General features: G+C 45.9%; 3 protein-coding genes across 3 annotated transcripts; 1 reads left to right on the top strand and 2 right to left on the bottom strand.

Annotated features, from left to right (window-relative positions):
- Positions 1–657: 657 nt before the first annotated feature.
- LOC115258016 (serine protease 1-like) lies at positions 658–1707 on the bottom strand. The gene is made up of 2 exons (XM_029858011.2): positions 1554–1707; positions 658–1489 (listed from the first exon to the last, which is right to left on the bottom strand). Exons 1-2 carry the CDS (start codon positions 1588–1590, stop codon positions 702–704), a joined length of 825 nt encoding a protein of 274 aa, XP_029713871.2. The 5' UTR covers positions 1591–1707; the 3' UTR covers positions 658–701.
- A 24-nt stretch (positions 1708–1731) lies between these two features.
- Positions 1732–2794, top strand: LOC109414068 (trypsin-like). Its single transcript, XM_019687805.3, has 2 exons — positions 1732–1887; positions 1944–2794. The coding sequence occupies exons 1-2, from the start codon at positions 1857–1859 to the stop codon at positions 2744–2746; spliced, it is 834 nt and encodes a 277-aa protein (XP_019543350.3). The 5' UTR covers positions 1732–1856; the 3' UTR covers positions 2747–2794.
- Positions 2795–6441: 3647 nt separating this feature from the next.
- LOC134289034 (uncharacterized) lies at positions 6442–12852 on the bottom strand. Its single transcript, XM_062855029.1, has one exon. The coding sequence runs from the start codon at positions 12850–12852 to the stop codon at positions 6442–6444; it is 6411 nt and encodes a 2136-aa protein (XP_062711013.1).
- Positions 12853–18692: the final 5840 nt, after the last annotated feature.

The raw sequence follows: 18692 nt of genomic DNA, 5'->3' as shown, positions 1-18692 counted from the left end.
AGTTAGTCAAACGGTTAAAAAGTTATAGGACTCTAAAGTTGAAAATTTTTGCAAAAAAAAGAAAAAAAACTTAATCTTTAAAAACTCATATTTTGCGTGACTTTGGAAAATTTCTATGCACTGCGAGTTTATTCGAAATTGACTTTGTGACAAATTCATAAAAAAAAAGTTTGAAAATTGGTTGAAAATTGAGATCGTTATGGCACTTGAAGTGAAAACACCTTCTTGTTACTCGAAAATTTAACTTTGAATCGATTACGCGACCTCTAAATCTCAATATTTTTGGCTTAAACTCAGAGGTTTCTCTATTTGTGTCATTTGGATCCAGAAGAGCTAACGAATTCCAGGTTTCAACAACTTTTGAAAAATAAACCGCAGCCTAATGCTCATGCTGACTCTTCAACTTATTAAGGTTTCTACGATCGAATTAGCTAGCTAATTCTGCAAATTCTTGCGATTCATTAGTTGTGCAATAATGAGAAAATCACGACCGTATGTATGTTATAGAAGTATTCACATAACCTCACCTAACGCATATTACCTCCTACATCAATTTTTCAACACGCCAATAAACCGCCTATTCACAAAATTTGGATTTTCTTTCTATATTGCCAACACTGTTGGCCCAACAGTCATGGTGTCATTAAAACCACCATCTTTATCGTAAATAAACTTTATTCAAACACTTGCTCACACCTAACTTACAACGGGTTCGGAACCCATCCAGGGGCGGGGTTATCGGTACGCGTGAACTGGCTGTCGATCCAGGCGCGGTACTGTCTGACATCGATGTAGACTCCTGGATTGTTGGCAGCGGCGCACGTAATACCAAACGAAAGCACTCCGGTCAGCTCCCCATTGCAATACAAGCCGCCTCCGATGTTACCCACGCACACGGTGTTGGCGTTGGCTGTGATCGACCCAGCGCACAACATCGTCGAAAGGACACGGTTTGCGTGGACATTGGCTGCGTTACACTGGGCCGTCGGAAGAATCGGGGCGACGACAAATCGCTGAGCGGGGTTCAGCGGAGCATTGACAGCATTGGTGGCCGCACCCCAGCCAGCGAACTGACACTGGGTGTTATCCGGAAGGATACGGGCGTTGATCAGTGCTGGATCGATGGTGTTGTGGAATTCGGGGAACATGGTGTTGACTCGAATCACTGCCAGATCGTTGTTACCGGTCAATCGGTTGTAGTTCGGGTGCACGAAGAGATGCGTCACATTGCGAACTTCTCGTCGGATCGAAGCAGGTACAATATTAACATCACCAGCGATGACACGTAGCCAGAACGGGTTGATCAGGGTGAAGGAGGTTGGGTGCATGACGCACGAGCCCGCAGTCAGGACATGCTGACGGTTCAAGATGGTTCCACCGCAGTGTAGGTTGTAAGGAGAATCGATGCTGACCGCTGCAGGAAATTGTCCCGGAACAGCAATTGTACCGCCGCTCAAACGAGGTGCTGCATCTTCGCTGGCGAAGGCAACTGCGGAAAAGTAAAGCCAATTATCGAAACCTCAATCACCATTCCACATCACTTCGTATCTTACCAGCGGCCACCACCGACAGAACAAGTAACAGTTTCATTTCTCAGCCCTACCGACTCGGGAAACAATCAGATACTGCCAGTATTGGCAAGTGAGCTGCACGACTTTGCTTCCGAATTCAGCGACCTTATCTTATCGCTTGCACTGATTTGATACTGATTTCACCACACGCCCGTTGACACATTGCTCGGAATCTGATCAAAATCCCCGAAAATGAATGACCGCTAATCCCGGCTTTGAGATAGCGCGTCTGCCTCGGTAGTATCGCTGCATCCATCCACTCAGTATGCTTCGCACTCTGCCAGAATGAAGTCCACGATTGCAGTTTTGCTGATCGGTAAGTCTTCTTTCGCCTTCACCAACGCCTGTGTTCCTAACATTTTCATTCCGCAGCGTTTTCCCTCGCAAACGGTTACCGGCTAACCGATGAGGAATACGACCCGTTTGAGCCGTTCATCAGCGGAGGAACCAACGCCGTTCTGGGGCAGTTTCCCTCGGTGGTAGCCGTTGGCGTTCCCACGCCGAACAATGCCTTCTGCGGTGGCATCATTCTCAACGAAAACCATGTCCTGACGGCGGCCCGTTGTGTCCTCACGGCGCAAAACACCCTTCTCTTCCCGAACCAGGTCACCGTTATGTCCGGCGCACTGCAGCTGAACTTGGCCGCTCCGCGCATCGGAGTCTCCGCCGTGTACGTCCACCCGCAGTACAATCCGTTTACGTTCGCCAACAATCTGGCCGTGCTTCGAACCACATCCAGCTTCATTCCTCCGATGGTTGCCACTCCGAACATTGCCTTTGCCATGCTGGGAGATGAGGTTCCTTTCGACGGAATGGCGTGCCAGGCGGCCGGATGGAATAACGCCACCACCAACCCTCTACAGCAGTTCATCAACGCTCCAATCCTGAACCGGGACACCTGCAACGCACTGGCACTGAACTTGGGCCGCATCGAAGAGACGATGGTATGCGCCGGAGTCACCGGAACCGGACCGGGAGTCTGCGCGAGCAACATGGGCACGGGACTGTTCTGCGACGGCCGACTGGCGGGACTCTTGTCTACCGGTTTTGGATGCGGTCAGGCCAACAATCCGGGTGTATACACGCAGGTTCGCTATTACTTGCCGTGGATTAGGCAGCAGTTCGACCGGCAGGATATTCCTCTGGGAGGCTCGTCGCCCATTCCGATTTGGTAAAGGGACTTGGGGGGTTTGTTTAGGTAAAATAAAGATGTTTTAAAACAATTGAATATTGTTTTGTAGCAATCCGAAAACCATTACCTTCATGGAAAAGGGGCTTGACATGATTGCTGAACAACATCTACCAATTACTTCAGTTCGTCGTCGCCACCAGGTATCCTTAATTTCATTCTGTTGAATGCCCTCCATTGGACTTCAAAACGAATTTCAAAGGGTATTCAGGGGAGTGTTAGGAGAGTTTAAGATGAGCCAACGGAGTATGTAATGGAGTGGAGCCAATGGAGGTGATAATTAAGGAAATAATGATAGGATCCAGGTGATTCCAATGAGAGGTCATGTGTGGTTTCAAGAGCATTTAAAGCGATTTCAAAGGAATAACGAGAAGGCTTATTATGGTTGCAGAGGGTTTTCAGGTGGTTTTAGGTGTACTTTAGTGAGTTCATGGAGATTTCAGGATGGGTTTAGCAGTGTTTTTGGGGTGTCTTACAGGTTACAATTGAGTTCCAGAGTGTTGTGACCGGGGGAAGATTAAGGATGCAACGAGGCTCAAAGAGTTTTCAGTTAGGTATCAAAGGATTTCACGGAGGTTTCATTGGAGTTTTGAAGTATTTTCTGGGGATGACTGTTCTGTTCTGGAGAAAGTTTCAGAGGGTTTTGTAGGAAGATCTCAAAAGTTTCAAGTGTCTCAGGAGTGCTTTGAAAAAGGTTTTAGGGTTCTCAGGGCCAATACCCTTGAGAACTCTTGGATCTCCCCGACACATGAAGCGCCCAAACACTTTTTGGAACGCCCCGAAATCATATGAAACTCCCAAGACCTTCTGAGACCCTTGAACACCTCTTGGAATTCCCTGCCCCTTGAAACGTTTTTAAGACCTCCAGGTACCCCCATTAAAATCCCTGGGACCCCTTAAAATGCCCGACATTCTAAAGCGCCTCTGAGACTTCAAGTCCCTACCTAAAATTCCCATGCACTAGAAACCTCTAGCCCCGGAGACCACTGTAGCGTCCCTAAGACCTCCTGGTACCCCCTAAAAGCCCATGAAACACCCAATCATATGATTTTCAGGTACCCCTTGAAACACCCCTGTGACCGCTTACACGCTCTTGAGACCATCTTGTAGCTCCTGAAACTCCCTGAGGCGCTCCACAAACTCCCTGGACCCTCCTTTAAACTCCCCTTAGACCTCCAGGTACCGTGATTTCGGGTGAAATTGATCAGTGGGTTGAAATTGATCGACGTGAGGGCCACTTTTATTTGTTAAATATAACGCTTCAAACTTAAAATAATTTGTAAAAAATGTTCATCATCTGGCTCAAGTGTTATTCAATGATGAGTTTACATGTTTTACAGCCAATTAGACACATATTTCTGTATGAAATTCAATATTTTCCGAAACTGCGTGTTAGGCGAACTTCAAAGAAACTTTCAAACTTTTGATACCGTAACTGTATCGCACATGTAATGAATATTTGAATTTTTGTTTCTAGCTGCCAAGTATTCGCTGAACCCGATTTCGTCATCAAAAGTTCTATAAATATTGAAATTTATGTATAAAGTTGTACTTTTTTTAAAGTTATAACATATTTAGTATGGAAATTTTATACTTTCAGGCGTTTTCTTAAGATTTATTAAGCTTCAAACTTAAATAATTAAAAATTTTGTAAACTTGTATAAGTTTTGCGTAGCTTTTCGCATTCCGGGGTAGTTAATTTAGGTGGAAAAAATATGTTCAGCACTTACAACAACACTGACTGATCAATTTCACTCCGAAAGTAAATTTTTTGATTTTTTATTCCAAATGATTTTTTTGTAATAAAATGATTTGCAGTAGAATTTTCAATCTCTTTGACTGATGAAAACCATGGTCGTACTTGTTTTAAAGCATTGAATTTAACCATATCGATAAGTATTCAAAAATTATTCGCCAAAAACTGCGAAAAGTGATCAATTTCACCCAAAATCACGGTACCACCTGAGATCCCAACGTGCACCCCTGAAACCGTTTGAAGCGCCCAAGAGATCCCTGTAATATCCATGAAACCTCGTGAGACCCCCAGGAACGTCCCAAGAGAAGCCCTGAAACCCCTTAAGACTCCGTTAAGTGCCTTTTAGTCCTCAAGGTACTTCCAGGAAACCTTCTTGGACCCCCTGAGACCTCCTGAATCACCCCAGGGATACCCATGGGACCCCCTGAAAACACGTAAGACATCCCTGAAAACACGTAAGACATCCCTGAAACCCCCTGGGTTCCCCTGAAACCCTCTTAGACCTCTTGAAGTGCCTCGAGAGCCTCATATCGCCCTTGAGAAACACTCTGGATACCCCTTTTTTGTACAAATCTTCTAAAGACGCTGTATGGGATTCGCATGAGTGCCTATCCACGAAAAAAAAACACTCTCCTAGTTCACCAACCGCCTAAGATTCCCCACCATGCGGTATTACTTCGAAGGGGAGGTGTTACATGCTGTGCACCACTTCCAATTCGTTAAACCTACGCTTTTACAGAGCTCTGTGGCTCCCGTCAGTAGTTTGTCATATCCTTGCACAATGCCGACCCCTTCGACTCCTGTTTTTATTCCTTATTCTCCTAGGGAAGGTTCATTTATTACGTTCTTCGATATCATTTGTGTTTCAAGTCGTTTCAGGAGGTTTCGGAGAGGTTTTGTGGTGCTTCAGAAACTCTCAGGTGAGTTTCACGGAGGTTTCATGGGGGTTTCAGATGCGTTTTGAAGCGTTTCAATGTGTTGCAATGCGTTTCAGGGCGTTTCATGGCCTTTCAGGAGGTTTCAAGTGGTTTAAGGATGCCTTTAGAGGGTCGCAGGTGAATTTGACGGAGGTTTAATAGGGGGTTTAGAGGCGTTTCAAAGCGTTTTATGACGTTTTAATGCGTTTCAGGGCGTTTCAGGTTGTTTAAGAAGGGCTTAAGGAGGCTTCAGAAGCTCGCAGATGAATTTCACTGAGGTTTCATGGAAGTTTCAGAGGCGTTTCAAAGCGTTTGAGGGCGTTTCATGGCATTTCAGAAGGTTTCTGATGAACTTGACGGGGCTTCAGAGGCTCGCAGGTGAATTTCTCGTATGTTTCATTGAAGTTTCAAAGCGTTTCAAGGTATTTCAAAGCGTTTAAAGGCTGTTACGGTTTAACAAATCAACGCACTGTCTTGATAGTCGAATTTATTGGGAATCGCTTCAAGCTAAAAGTAAAGATTGTATCAGAAACACAAAATACAGTTTTAATCTACAGCTTACATTAACAGTGCGCCCTTCAACTTGCGTATTCACTGAACACCTTTCGATCGGGATAGTTAAATAATTCTGCTGGGATAATTATAGTGATATAGTCAATCTTAAGCAAATCATTATCATCAAACCCACCGTATTCTTCTAGAATTCACTTCGTGAAATAATGTAAATATAGGTTAATTAATAACCGTACTGAATAGGATTCCTGTAGAGTAAACACAATTTGTACCGTAAACCTTAAATAAGTGGGATTTTAACAACTTACTTAATATTTAATCATTAGTTGTATAAATCTTTCGAGGAAATTCATTTGCCCTTTTAATTCAGATCTATCATCAAAACTGCTACGTAATTGTTGACAATTGCTAAATGCACATCTATATCTACCTACATGTAGCTTACTGTCCCTGACGCAGAGATGTGTCAGGTTCACAGCGCTATTGTAATATACTCTAGCTGTCTAACAGTGAAGGCTCCGTGCGCCGGGTTGCCGATATGGCGGTCGTCTCAACATCCCCCTCCCCGTGAGGATCAGTAGGATCCTCTTCGCCATGATCATCTACGTTCAGCACCGCCAGTTTGGATACCGGCCGTCTGAATAATCCTCCAGCTGTTTGTACTAATACCTGCCGAACCCTACCATCTCTACCGACCGTAACGTCCAGGACGCGTCCGCGTAGCCAACCATTCCTTCTAGTTTCATCTATCACGATGACTAAGTCTCCCGGCTGCACTGGCTTTGTATCCTGAAGCCACTTCACACGTCTCGTCAGCGTCGGTAAGTACTCTAGTACCCAACGCCTCCAGAAATGGTCAATCTGTATCTGAATCTGTTCCCATGATGTTCGAACGGCTCTCGCTGAAGCTTCCATCTCCACCATAGGCTGTTTCACTCCTGTTGAACTGCCAAGGATGAAATGATTTGGCGTTAACGCCTCTTGTTCCACTGAGTCCAACGGTAAGTATGTTAGCGGACGCGAGTTCACGATCGCTTCTGCTTCAACGATCAACGTCTGCAAACCTTCATCGTCCAGCTTGTCGTCTTGGGGAAGGCTGGTCATAGCGTTCTTTATGGAGCGTACCAAACGCTCCCACGATCCTCCCATATGGGGAGCAGAAGGCGGAATGAACAACCACTTCGTCTCCGTATTTGTAAAAGTTGTCGCTGCTTTCTGCTCGATGTCTTTGATTTGGCTTCGTAACACACGATCCGCGCCGATGAAATTCCGACCGTTATCGGAATGTATTTCCACAGGTGCTCCTCGTCGACAAACGAAGCGGCGAATGCAGGCAATACACGACTTGGTCGACAGGTCGTACGCTATCTCAACGTGTACGGCACGTATTGTTAAACACGTTATCAAGCAAATCCATCGTTTTGAAGTTGCGCGCCCTACTTTGACCAGGATTGGCCCAAAATAGTCGATACCAACGTAGCTAAACGGGCGAATACCTGCCGATAGACGAGCAGCTGGAAGTGGTCCCATCATTGGAACAATCGGACGAGCTTTGTACACTCTGCACCATTGGCAGCGGCTGATTACGCTCCGAGCTGTTGTTCGTAGTCGCGATACATGGAAACGTTGACGCACTTCGTTGACTACGGTTTCAAAGTTTCCATGTAGAAGTCTCCGGTGATAATCGTCGAGAAGCAGATACGAAACACGGTGTTTCCTCGGTAGTATAACGGGGAACTTGACGTCGACCGACAAGACTTTCGCCGCGGCAATGCGGCCATCAACTCGAAGAACACCCTTGTCGTCCATAATCGGTGATAGGTTCCATAGTTGGCTTGTCCTCTCGAGTTTCAGTTGCCTTTTGTTCGATGACTTGTTATTCTTCGAAAAAATTGCTACTTCATCGCGATACGATTCCATTTGAACCAGTTTCCAGATCAGGGTTTCCGCAGCCTGTAATTCTTCTTGGTTTAGGTTCAGGCTACAATAATTTTCGTCGAATACTTTGCGTTTCAATTTTGTTATGAATCGGATAACATAGGCCGTCGCTCGCAAAAGGCGGTTCCATTTGGAGAACCGTTCGAAACAGATTACGTTTTGTAAAACTGGCTGTTCTTTATGCAAGAAACACGCTCTGAGCTCCTCATCTGTTGATATGATGTACTTCTGTTTAGGCCAGTGCCCCTCGGACTGCTGCAAAAACGGTGGACCACAGAACCAGCGGCCAGATGCTTTTAGGCACGGTTTACCGCCCCATTTCGTGGCATCATCAGCGACGTTGAGTTTGCTTGGGACGTATCTCCACTCTTGAACACGAGTCGTTGACAGAATTTCTCCAACTCGGCATGCTACGAATGGGCGATACCGTCGATGTTCCGACCGAATCCATGCCAAAGTTACCTCGGAGTCTGACCAGTAGACGCAACGATTGATCTTGACGGTGTGATTTTCACGGACGAATGTGAGAAGTCGAACTCCTAGAACCGCTGCCATCAGTTCTAAACGAGGGATTGATACGTATTTGAGCGGCGCGACCTTTGTTTTCGCAGATACCAGAGCGCACTTGGTTGTTCCCTCCGATCCGACGACGCGAAAATATACCAAAGCAGAGTATGCCGCTTCGCTCGCATCCACGAAAATGTGAGCATCCAAAGTATCGTAGAGGTCGGTACTTGCTCCATCAAAGTAGCAGCGCGGTACTCGAACTTCGACAACGTCCATCAGCAACTCAATCCACCTCGTCCATTTCTCGTAGATTTGATCGTCGATGCATTCATCCCACTTAATAGCACTTCTCCAGATGTCCTGCATCATTATCTTCCCGTGCACCAGGACACAGGCCAGCAGCCCCAAGGGATCGAATAGGCTCATGATGCACTTTAGCACTTGGCGTTTCGTTGGCCTTGCTCCGTTGTCGATTAGCGTTCCGATTTCCTCACGGAACGTCATGGAAAACTGTAGAACATCCTCCTTCGTATGCCATAGCATTCCCAAAACGCGTTCTGAATCGGTTTTCAGCCCAAGATCTTTGATGTCTTGCTTAGGCGGTTCTCCTAGGTATTCCAGAATGGCTGGCTGATTGGAGACCCAATGTCGCAATTCAAATCCGCCTTTTGAGTGAATCCACCGGACTTCCCCTGCTACAGATTTTGCCTCTTCGATCGACTCAAAGCTATCGAGGTAGTCATCCACATAGTGGCATTTGCAAATCGCCTCTGACGCCCGTGGATACTGTTTGGAAAACTCCTCTGCATTGCGGTTCTTTACGAATTGAGCGGATGACGGGGAGCTGGTAGCTCCGAAGGTGAGGACGTCCATCATGAATACACCGGGCTCGTCATTCGGGCTATCACGGAACAGGAAACATTGTGACGGACGGTCTCGTTCAATGACTCTCACTTGGTGGAACATCTCCTTGATGTCACTGCTCACTGCCACCGGATATTGTCGAAAGCGGAACTGCACGGAAGGTAGTGGTACCAGGAGGTCTGGTCCAGGAAATAGAGCAGAGTTCAGACAAACTCCATCGACCTTTGCGGCCGCGTCCCATATCAAACGGACCTTTCCAGGTTTTTTTGGGTTACAAACAGCGCCTAATGGCAGATACCAAATTCTTCTGGGATCGGCTTTCGCGAGTTCGTCCTTGGTAGCCCGATGAGCATATCCTTTTTCCTGGTACTCATTAATTTGTTGGTGGATATTTTCCTTAAGGAGTGGGTCCCGGGCCATTCGCCTCTCGAGGCACTCCAATCGCCGCAGGGCCATGGGGTAGCTGTCCGGCAGTTCTACAAAATCGGATCTCCACAGCAGACCAGTTTTGAACCGATCACCCATTCGACGGGTCGTTTCCTCCATGGTTCTTCTAGCCCTCACTTCTTCATTAGACTCTAATGTTTCCTGGCAGCCGACCGCACAATCTTCGGCGTTGAAATAGTTCTGCATCAGGCGATCCAGTTTGACCTCAGCTTCACACTCGCACACATGATAACTATATTCATCCGTGTTTTCTGATTTGTCCAGGCTTCCATATATGCACCATCCTAAGCGAGTCCTTGCTGCTACAATCCCGCTGTTTCCTTCCTTGATCTTCAGAGGAACAGCCAGTTGTAGGTTTCGCAGGCCAACTAACAGCTTCGGTGTGACGTCCTCGTAGCTTCGAACAGGCAGGCCCTTCAGGTGTGGGTGATCTTGTTGTAGTTCGGTGAATCGCAGAGTTTGTGACGGCAAATTCAAGCAGTCTACGGTGCGCACGTTCATTAGCTGGAACCGCTTATTCTGACCCATTTCCGACACTTCGAGTGAGACGATCTGTGACTCGTCTTCCGTCCTCGTCATGTTAGCGGTCCACCTCAGGCATAATGGGACTGTCGGTCCTTCTATTTCCAGTTCTCGAGCCAGACTTTGCTCGATCAATGTCGATGAAGAGCCTTCATCCAAGAAAGCGAAAACGGTGACAGTCTTGGATTTCCCATAGAGCGTTACTGGAACGATTCGGAATAGAATCGACTGTCCGCAGTGGTGATGCACATGGTTTTCTGTCGATGATACAGTCGGTTTGACCGCTTCTTCAGGTTTACCGTGGAGCAATTGGTGATGGCGGAAATCACAGCCGTTGATTCCACATCGACTAGAGACTCTACATATGCGGCGGCCGTGAGGGTTGAGGCAGCTACGGCAAACTTTCAACGTTTGGACATTTTTCCAGCGATCTTCTACCGAGAGTTGCTGAAATTTTGTACAGCTCTTCAAACGGTGTCCTGCTTTTCCGCAAAACAGGCACGGCTTCTCATCTACAGACTTTTCCTTCACTTGATTGGTAGAAGACCGGACCGGAGTTGTTTTGTTCTCGGAGTGTGCGTTGACGAAGCTTCTATCCTTGTTGCGAGACTTTTCGCTTCTAGCGTGTTGGCCGGAAGTATAGATTACCACCTTGCTTACCGATTCAACCATCGTTCCCATGAAATCGCTAAAGGTACGCAAACTCGCCTCGGGCTGAAGCATTAAATGTTGCGCCCATTGTAGCTTCACGTTGGCCGGAAGCTTTTCGACCAGTTCCTGCAGAAGAGCTGGGTTCGATAGGTGTGCTTGCTGACCCGCCGCGATAAGATGTTGAACCAGATTTCTAATCGAAATCCCAAAATCGATCAGCGAATCCAACTTCTCTGGTTTCGGTGCCGGCGTTTCGCGTACATTTTGGATCAACTTGTTGATGATGATCTCCGGACGACCATACAGGGTCCGAAGCGTCTCCAGTACGTTCGGTACTGAATCGGGCGATAGCAAATAGTATCGAACCGACTTCAGCGCGTTGCCTTTCAGGCATCGTTGCAAACGAGCAAGATTTTCAACATTGTTGAATCCGCATGCCGCCGTGGAGTTGTGGAAACTGCTATAAAATATAGGCCACTCCTCTGGATCACCCGAAAACTCCGGCAAATCTCGGGGTAAGACTTGCCTTGCTGCCAGTTGCTCTTGAGAAGGACGTTGCAAATTATTCTGCATGGGATGCAGCTCTGAACACCGGGAAAAGCTGCCAGTGCGGCCGTAGTCTACTTGAGGAGGAGGAGGAGGAGGAGGTGCGGAATTGTGCCATTGTGAATTACATTCCGCATCAGACATGCGCAATCCGAATGAATTGTCGACGTATCCTGCATCTCTACGAACACTTCCAGATGGTCCAGGTATTGCTGGACTCACATGGGGGTTTGAACGACAATTTACAAGTTCAGATTCGGTGGCTGCAGGGGTGCCCAACTGGAAATTTAAATCTGTTTCCCGCACCATATTAAACACCGGGGAATTTGAGTGCGCGTGTCTGAGTCGCGTCTGCTCGTTTATCGTTGATTCGACCAACGGTGGTCCCAGGGGAATATGCTTGGATGCGAAACGGATTCGCGGGCCAGACCTGCTTTTACCAGTTAAAGAATCTTGTTGGAGATGTTCAATCCTACTCTGCCTCTGATCTGGGTTTGGTTTCCCAGTCAATTTAGTTTGACTGTGTGCTACAGAAGGAACCTGACTCTTCGGTAGTCCCACAATGTCACAGACATTCGTAACGACCTTTGGTATAGCGCCTTCGCTGGATCGTTCGCGATCTTGTGGATTTGTTATAGAATCGCCACCATAAGCGCCCTCTTCTTGATGCAAGAGCCGCATTCTACACTTTCGCAACTGAGCTTCCAGGTTCAGCAGTTGTTCTGCTGATACAGGCTGTTGCTCGCACTCTGCCAGCTGGTGTCGAAGGGACTGTAATATGGGGATGTCTGCTGACGACTTGTTGGCATCGCCGACTGGGACGGAAATAACGGGTACCTTATGCGACGGATTGTGGCCATCACCGTCGTTCTTTGTCGCAATGTTGATGTCACTACTTTGGGGTAGCTGGTGGTGCAGAGGGGCACATCCGGCTGGTTGTACGGTGGAAGCTAATCCGGCGGTGGCGTACTGTTGAACCCACGCTTCAACCTGTTTTTCACGAGCTTCAATCTCATTCACACGGCTTCTTACGCTCCGGTTGTCCCCATCGTCTCCTGCCAGTGACTCCTCCAACTCGTACATTTGCTGCGAATGTTTCTTCTGCATCTCCAGCTGCCTTCTTTCTAATTCCAGTTCCTTCTTCTCTAGCTCCTGCTGATCAGCCAGGCGTTTGCGTTGCAAATCTGCTCGTCGGCTGGAAGTCGTCGACCTCTCTGAAGGCGGAATCGATGGTGTGCGACATCTGGGACAGATCCAATCTCGACTCGAGATGGACTCATTTACGCCGGCACAGGTAAAATGCCACCATTTGTCACACTTGTCGCATGCTACCAAATCATCTGCTACATCTGTGTTCTCACAAGCGGCACAGGTATAAATCTCGGATCGTTCGAGGTCCATCGATGCAACGGAAGGCTTTTCAGTGGTCATTGTTGTTAATCTTGAAGATTTGTTACGGTTTAACAAATCAACGCACTGTCTTGATAGTCGAATTTATTGGGAATCGCTTCAAGCTAAAAGTAAAGATTGTATCAGAAACACAAAATACAGTTTTAATCTACAGCTTACATTAACAGTGCGCCCTTCAACTTGCGTATTCACTGAACACCTTTCGATCGGGATAGTTAAATAATTCTGCTGGGATAATTATAGTGATATAGTCAATCTTAAGCAAATCATTATCATCAAACCCACCGTATTCTTCTAGAATTCACTTCGTGAAATAATGTAAATATAGGTTAATTAATAACCGTACTGAATAGGATTCCTGTAGAGTAAACACAATTTGTACCGTAAACCTTAAATAAGTGGGATTTTAACAACTTACTTAATATTTAATCATTAGTTGTATAAATCTTTCGAGGAAATTCATTTGCCCTTTTAATTCAGATCTATCATCAAAACTGCTACGTAATTGTTGACAATTGCTAAATGCACATCTATATCTACCTACATGTAGCTTACTGTCCCTGACGCAGAGATGTGTCAGGTTCACAGCGCTATTGTAATATACTCTAGCTGTCTAACAGTGAAGGCTCCGTGCGCCGGGTTGCCGATATGGCGGTCGTCTCAACAAGGCGTTTCAGGAGGTTTCACAGGAGTTTTAGGGGGCTTCAGAGGCTCTCAGGTGACTTTCACGCAGATTTTAAAAAGGGGTTGTAGAGGCGTTTCAAAGCGTTTAGGAGGCCTTAGGAGGCCTTTGGGGGTTTCAGAGGCTCACAGGTGGATTTCACAGAGTTTTCATGGAGGTTTCAGTGGCGTTTCATAGCGTTTCAAGGCGTTTCAATGCGTTTCAGGAGGTTTCACAGGGGTTTTGGGGGGCTTCAGAGGCTCTCAGATAAATTTTACGGTGGTTTTATAATGATTTAGAGGCGTTTCAGGGCGTTTGAAAGCGTTTCAAAGCATTTCAAGCAGCTGTTCATTAATTACGTAAGATATTTTTTGCGATTTTCCGGCACCCCTCCCCCCTTGTAACATTTTTTGTATATATAAAAAAAAAGAAAATCGCGTTAAGTACTGTTCCTTTGAATTCCACTAAGAATTTGCATCTTTTGACAGATACGTATTTCGACCTCAACTGTAAGGTCGTCTTCAGTGTCTTGTACTTGACTCGACTCGAGTCAAGTACAAGACACTGAAGACGACCTTACAGTTGAGGTCGAAATACGTATCTGTCAAAAGATGCAAATTCTTAGTGGAATTCAAAGGAACAGTACTTAACGCGATTTTCTTTTTATTTACAGATATTCCCCTAGTAAGCCCAGGTTAATCATCATCATTTTTTGTATGAGAAACCAAAAATTTGTGTATGGCGCGTAAGATTTTTCAAACCCCCCCCTCCCTTCATAAACCCTTACGTTAATAATGGACAGCCCCTAGGCGTTTCAATGCGTTTCAGGGCGATTCAGAAGATTTCATAGGGACTTTAGGAGGCTTCAGAGGCTCTCAGATGAATTTCATGAAGATATTGTAGGGGTATTAGAGGCTTTCGAAGCGTTTCAAAGCGTTTCAAGACGTTTCAAGGATTTTCAATACGTTGCAGGGCGTCCCAGAAGGTTTGGGAGGGTTTTAGAGGGCTTCTGAGGCACGCAGTTGAATTTGTCGCAGGTTTCGCATGGGTTTAACATGCATTTCACAGCGTTTCAAGGCGTTTCCAAGCGTTTCAATGCGTTTCAAAGCGTTTCAAGAGGGTTGGGGGGGAATCAGAGGCACATGGGGTTTCATGGGGGTTTTTGAGGCGTTTCAAAGCGTTTCAAGGCGTTTGAATGCGTTTCAGGAGGTTTCAGAGTGGTTTCAGGCGGGGGGGGGGGGGGTGTTGTTTCAGAGGCCCCCAGGTAAATTTCATGAAGATTTCATGTGGCTTCTAGAGGCGTTTTAAAGCGTTTCAAAGCATCTCAATGGTCTTCAGAGCAGTTTCAGGGGAATATGGAAGTCCATTTATTTTGTCCCCTATTGTGAAATCTCTTAAAGACAACCACATACGTTAGTAGATCCGATGACCTATATTCAAGGAAGTTCTTGGAAATCCTCAAACTGACAATCAACTCACCACTTGATAGCACGTAGCTACATAAGGCTATGTAAGCATAAATTTCATGCTCAAATGGATCACTGATTACTTTTGTAGATCAAATGGCCTTAACTCCAGGGAGTTGTCGAATACTTCTATACAATCATAGAACCCACCACTTGATAGAACATAGATGCCTGGGGCTGTGTGAGTATAAACCTCATCCTTAATGCTCTTTGACACAACTAGTAGCCCTCGTAGAGTCGATAACCTATACTCAAGAAAGTTCTTGGCAAGGATGTTTTCGATCACTTGGCAATCGTTTGACTCATTTGTTCTCAACTCAGTTCAGAATCCCTATATTGAAAATTTGTGTTCAACAAAGTTGTAGATTAGTGTTTTTCCTACAATTATCACCAAGGGCGCCATATTCTAACTCTAATGATTACGTCGTAAAAGTGTTAGTACCAGCTACTCATACTAAACGATCGGATTTTTCGATCGTTTAGTATGAGTAGGTGGTATTACAGTTGACTCTCTACATCTCGATATTGAACGGGCCATCGAGATAGGGAGAGATCGAATTCGAGAACCAATTTGTAATGCACACTAGATTGAAAAACCGTCCGTAACTAGGAAAAACCGCCAACAAACAGATGTCACTTCACCTTCCCAGAATGTTTTGCACCTAAGGAACGAGATCTAGTTACCTGTAAAAACGGGCATATCGACATATGGAGAGCAAATCCAGAACAAAAACGATCGAGATCGCATCGAGATAAGGAAATATCGACATGTAGAAAGGTAAAATGTATGCAGATTGAAGGGACTGACCAAACCATCGAGATAGGGGAGATATCGAGATGTAGAACATCGACATGTGGAGAGTCGACTGTAGTGCTCTAGCGCCGTATATAAAACACTAATCCACAACTTTGCCGAACACCACAATTCAATATTAGGTTTCTGAACTGAGTTATGGACAAATGAGTCAAACGATTACCAGGTGATCGAAAACATCCCTGGTTGTTGGAGACCCTTAAAGATTCTTCATATTAAAAACTTGATAGATCATAATTACCTGAGGTTGTGTGAGTATGAACCTTAGTCGTAAATCGCTTAGAGATAATTAAATATGTTAGTAGATCAGATTAACTATACTCAAGGAAGTTCTTAGAGATCCTCAAACTGACAACGAACTCATCACTTGACAGCACATAGTTGCATGAGGCTATTCAACCACAAATTTCATTCGTGATACTAGATAGATCAATGATTACGCTTGTAGATCAGACGGCCTTAACTGTAGGGAATTCTAGGACATGCTATACAATCATGGAACCTACCACTTGATAGAACATAGATGCCTGGAGCTGTGTGAGTATGAACCTCTTTCTTAACGCTATTAGATACAAATAGTAGCCCTCGTAGATTCGATGACTTATACTCAAGGGAGTTCTTGGAGATCCTCAAACTGACATCAAACTCACCACTTGTCAACACATAGCAACATGAGGCTATGTTTCAGTTCATCCGAGAATCCGTATTCGTGCATAATCTGCCATAGCTGTTCTAGATCGATTGTATCATACGCCGATTTGAAATCGATGAACAAGTGATGTGTGGGCACGATGTATTCGCGGCATTTCTGCAACACCTGGCGGATGACAGACATCTGGTCTGTTGTAGCACATTCACCCATAAATCCAGCCTGATAATGTCCCACGAACTCTCTTGCAATCGGTGATAGACGGCGGCATAAAATTTGAGAGAGTATCTTGTAGGCAGCGCTCAGTGTGATCGCGCGGTAGCTCCCGCAATCCAACTTATCACCCTTTTGTAGATACACGATACCTTCCATCCACTCCTCCGGTAATACTTCCTCCTCCCAAATCTTGGTAACGACCCAATGTAGTGCTCTCACCAGTGCTTCTCCACCATATTTTAGTAACTCGCTTGGTAGTTGATCTGCTCCAGGGGCTTTGTTGTTTTTCAACCGGCAAACCTCCTCTTCGATCTCTTGGAGGTTGGGGCTGGAAATCTTTCGTCCTGCGCACGTACTCCTAGATCTGTTACCACTCCACCTTCGTTGCTTGCAACGTCACCATTGAGATGCTTTTCGTAATGCTGCCGCCACATCTCGACCACCTCACGCTCGCTCGTGAGAAAGAGACGAACCAGCCAAGGGCTGAAAGTCTCTCTAATAAAGACAAATCAATCAATCGCTCGTGAGAATATTCCCGTGATTATCTCGGCGCATGTCGGCTTGTGGCACAAAGCCTCTGCGCTAGCAGTTCAGCTTCTCGTAGAACTTTCGTGTGTCCTTAGCGCGGTACAGCTCTTCCATCGCTTCGCGACCTCGTTCTTCCTGCCGGCGCTTCTTCATCCGGAAGACTGAGTTCTGCCTGTTCTGCGCCTGTCTGTAACGTGCCTCATTCGCTCTCGTACGGTGTTGCAGCATTCTCGAACATGCCTGCATTCTTCTCGTTTTTCAGTTGTTCACATTCGTCGTCGTACCAGTCGTTTCTGTGGTTCGGAGTCGCAAAGCATAGTGCTGCAGCCGAGGTACTACTTATGGCGGATCGGATGCCCATCCAGCCATCTTCAAGTGTAGCTGTGCCAAGCTGCTCTTCCGTTGGTAGGGCCACTGCTAGTTGCTGCGCGTAGCCACTTCTCGGAAACCTTGGACAACACTCTACCTTCAGCAGCGCTACGATGCCAAACTCCCAGTCCTCCAGTACATCGGCGGGTATGCGGGTGCTCCCGAAGAAGTTGAGAGATCGGCAGTTCTCCGTATCATGCTTCCAATCGCAGGGATCGTTGCCATCGCTGTTATGACCCGCTACCCTGTCATCCTGCGGTCAAAGCTCCCGCAGGGGTTGTTCACCGGATCTTCCTTAAGGTTGCAAGCAGCCCGGTTTTTGCCCTGAAGAAATAGTAATAGGAGTTGCAGGGAAGAGGCTAACGACCTCAATAGGGTCTGTATTGCGCGTTATTCAGCCTTGTCCGTGCTTCATGAACATGTTAACGCCTTATACTAAAACAAAACGAACTGAATTATTCCAAACATGTTTCGAATATCTCTTAGCAAGTTATGTCATACCATGCTTTTACATAACCGTAATGTGATTGCAGGCATTAGTAGATTGTACTATCAACCGGAAGCGGAAAAAGTTCAAAGGATTTGAGAATATTTTTTCGGGGTCATTACGGATTACGGCCTATCGCACATTTGTATGGTGACAAGCTCTACTGAGAAGCCTTAAATTTATGTAGGTCAGTGACATAACTTTTAAGATAAGGATAATGATAAATTCACAGCTATAAGCTACAGGAACTACAGAATGCAACAAACTACATCTATAGCATAGTTTAACGCAAAGTTTTTCATTCATTCATTCATTCAACCATTCATAGGAATGCTTAAAACGCAACAGGCTGAGCTTGCAATCTCCAAACAAACAAAATAGCATCAAGATAAAGCTTTGCACATTGCACAATCACACCGAGTCCAATCTCGAATTTCGCAACTTATGTGGCCCAATAAATCAATTTCCATGATCAGAAATCGCGAAAAATCACGATTTCAAAATGCTTCCTGCCCGATTGGAATGCATTTCGGCGGGGGGATTTTTGCTTCGAAAAACAAAGCTTCCCGTCTTAGCGCAATCTTTTGGTGGTGACGCGACGAGATTCCAAGAAATGGCATTTATTGGGCCGGTGGGCACGCTTATCAGCAATAAGCTTCCGAAATCCTGCG

The sequence above is a fragment of the Aedes albopictus genome, chromosome 1 (assembly GCF_035046485.1).
Source record: "Aedes albopictus strain Foshan chromosome 1, AalbF5, whole genome shotgun sequence".
Classification (NCBI taxonomy): Eukaryota; Metazoa; Arthropoda; class Insecta; order Diptera; family Culicidae; genus Aedes; species Aedes albopictus.
The sequence above is the reverse complement of the archived record's forward strand: the minus strand, read 5'-3'. Positions and strand labels throughout refer to the sequence as shown.

What these genes read in the sequence shown, in the direction of transcription:
- LOC115258016 (XM_029858011.2), bottom strand. Translation starts at nt 1,590, where the DNA reads ATGAAACTGTTACTTGTTCTGTCGGTGGTGGCCGCTG. An exon ending in TCTGTCGGTGGTGGCCGCTG is followed by an intron (nt 1,490 to 1,553) that starts GTAAGATACGAA and finishes ACTTTTCCGCAG; the next exon opens with TTGCCTTCGCCAGCGAAGAT.
- LOC109414068 (XM_019687805.3), top strand. Translation starts at nt 1,857, where the DNA reads ATGAAGTCCACGATTGCAGTTTTGCTGATCG. An exon ending in GATTGCAGTTTTGCTGATCG is followed by an intron (nt 1,888 to 1,943) that starts GTAAGTCTTCTT and finishes TTCATTCCGCAG; the next exon opens with CGTTTTCCCTCGCAAACGGT.
- LOC134289034 (XM_062855029.1), bottom strand. Translation starts at nt 12,852, where the DNA reads ATGACCACTGAAAAGCCTTCCGTTGCATCGATGGACCTCGAACGATCC.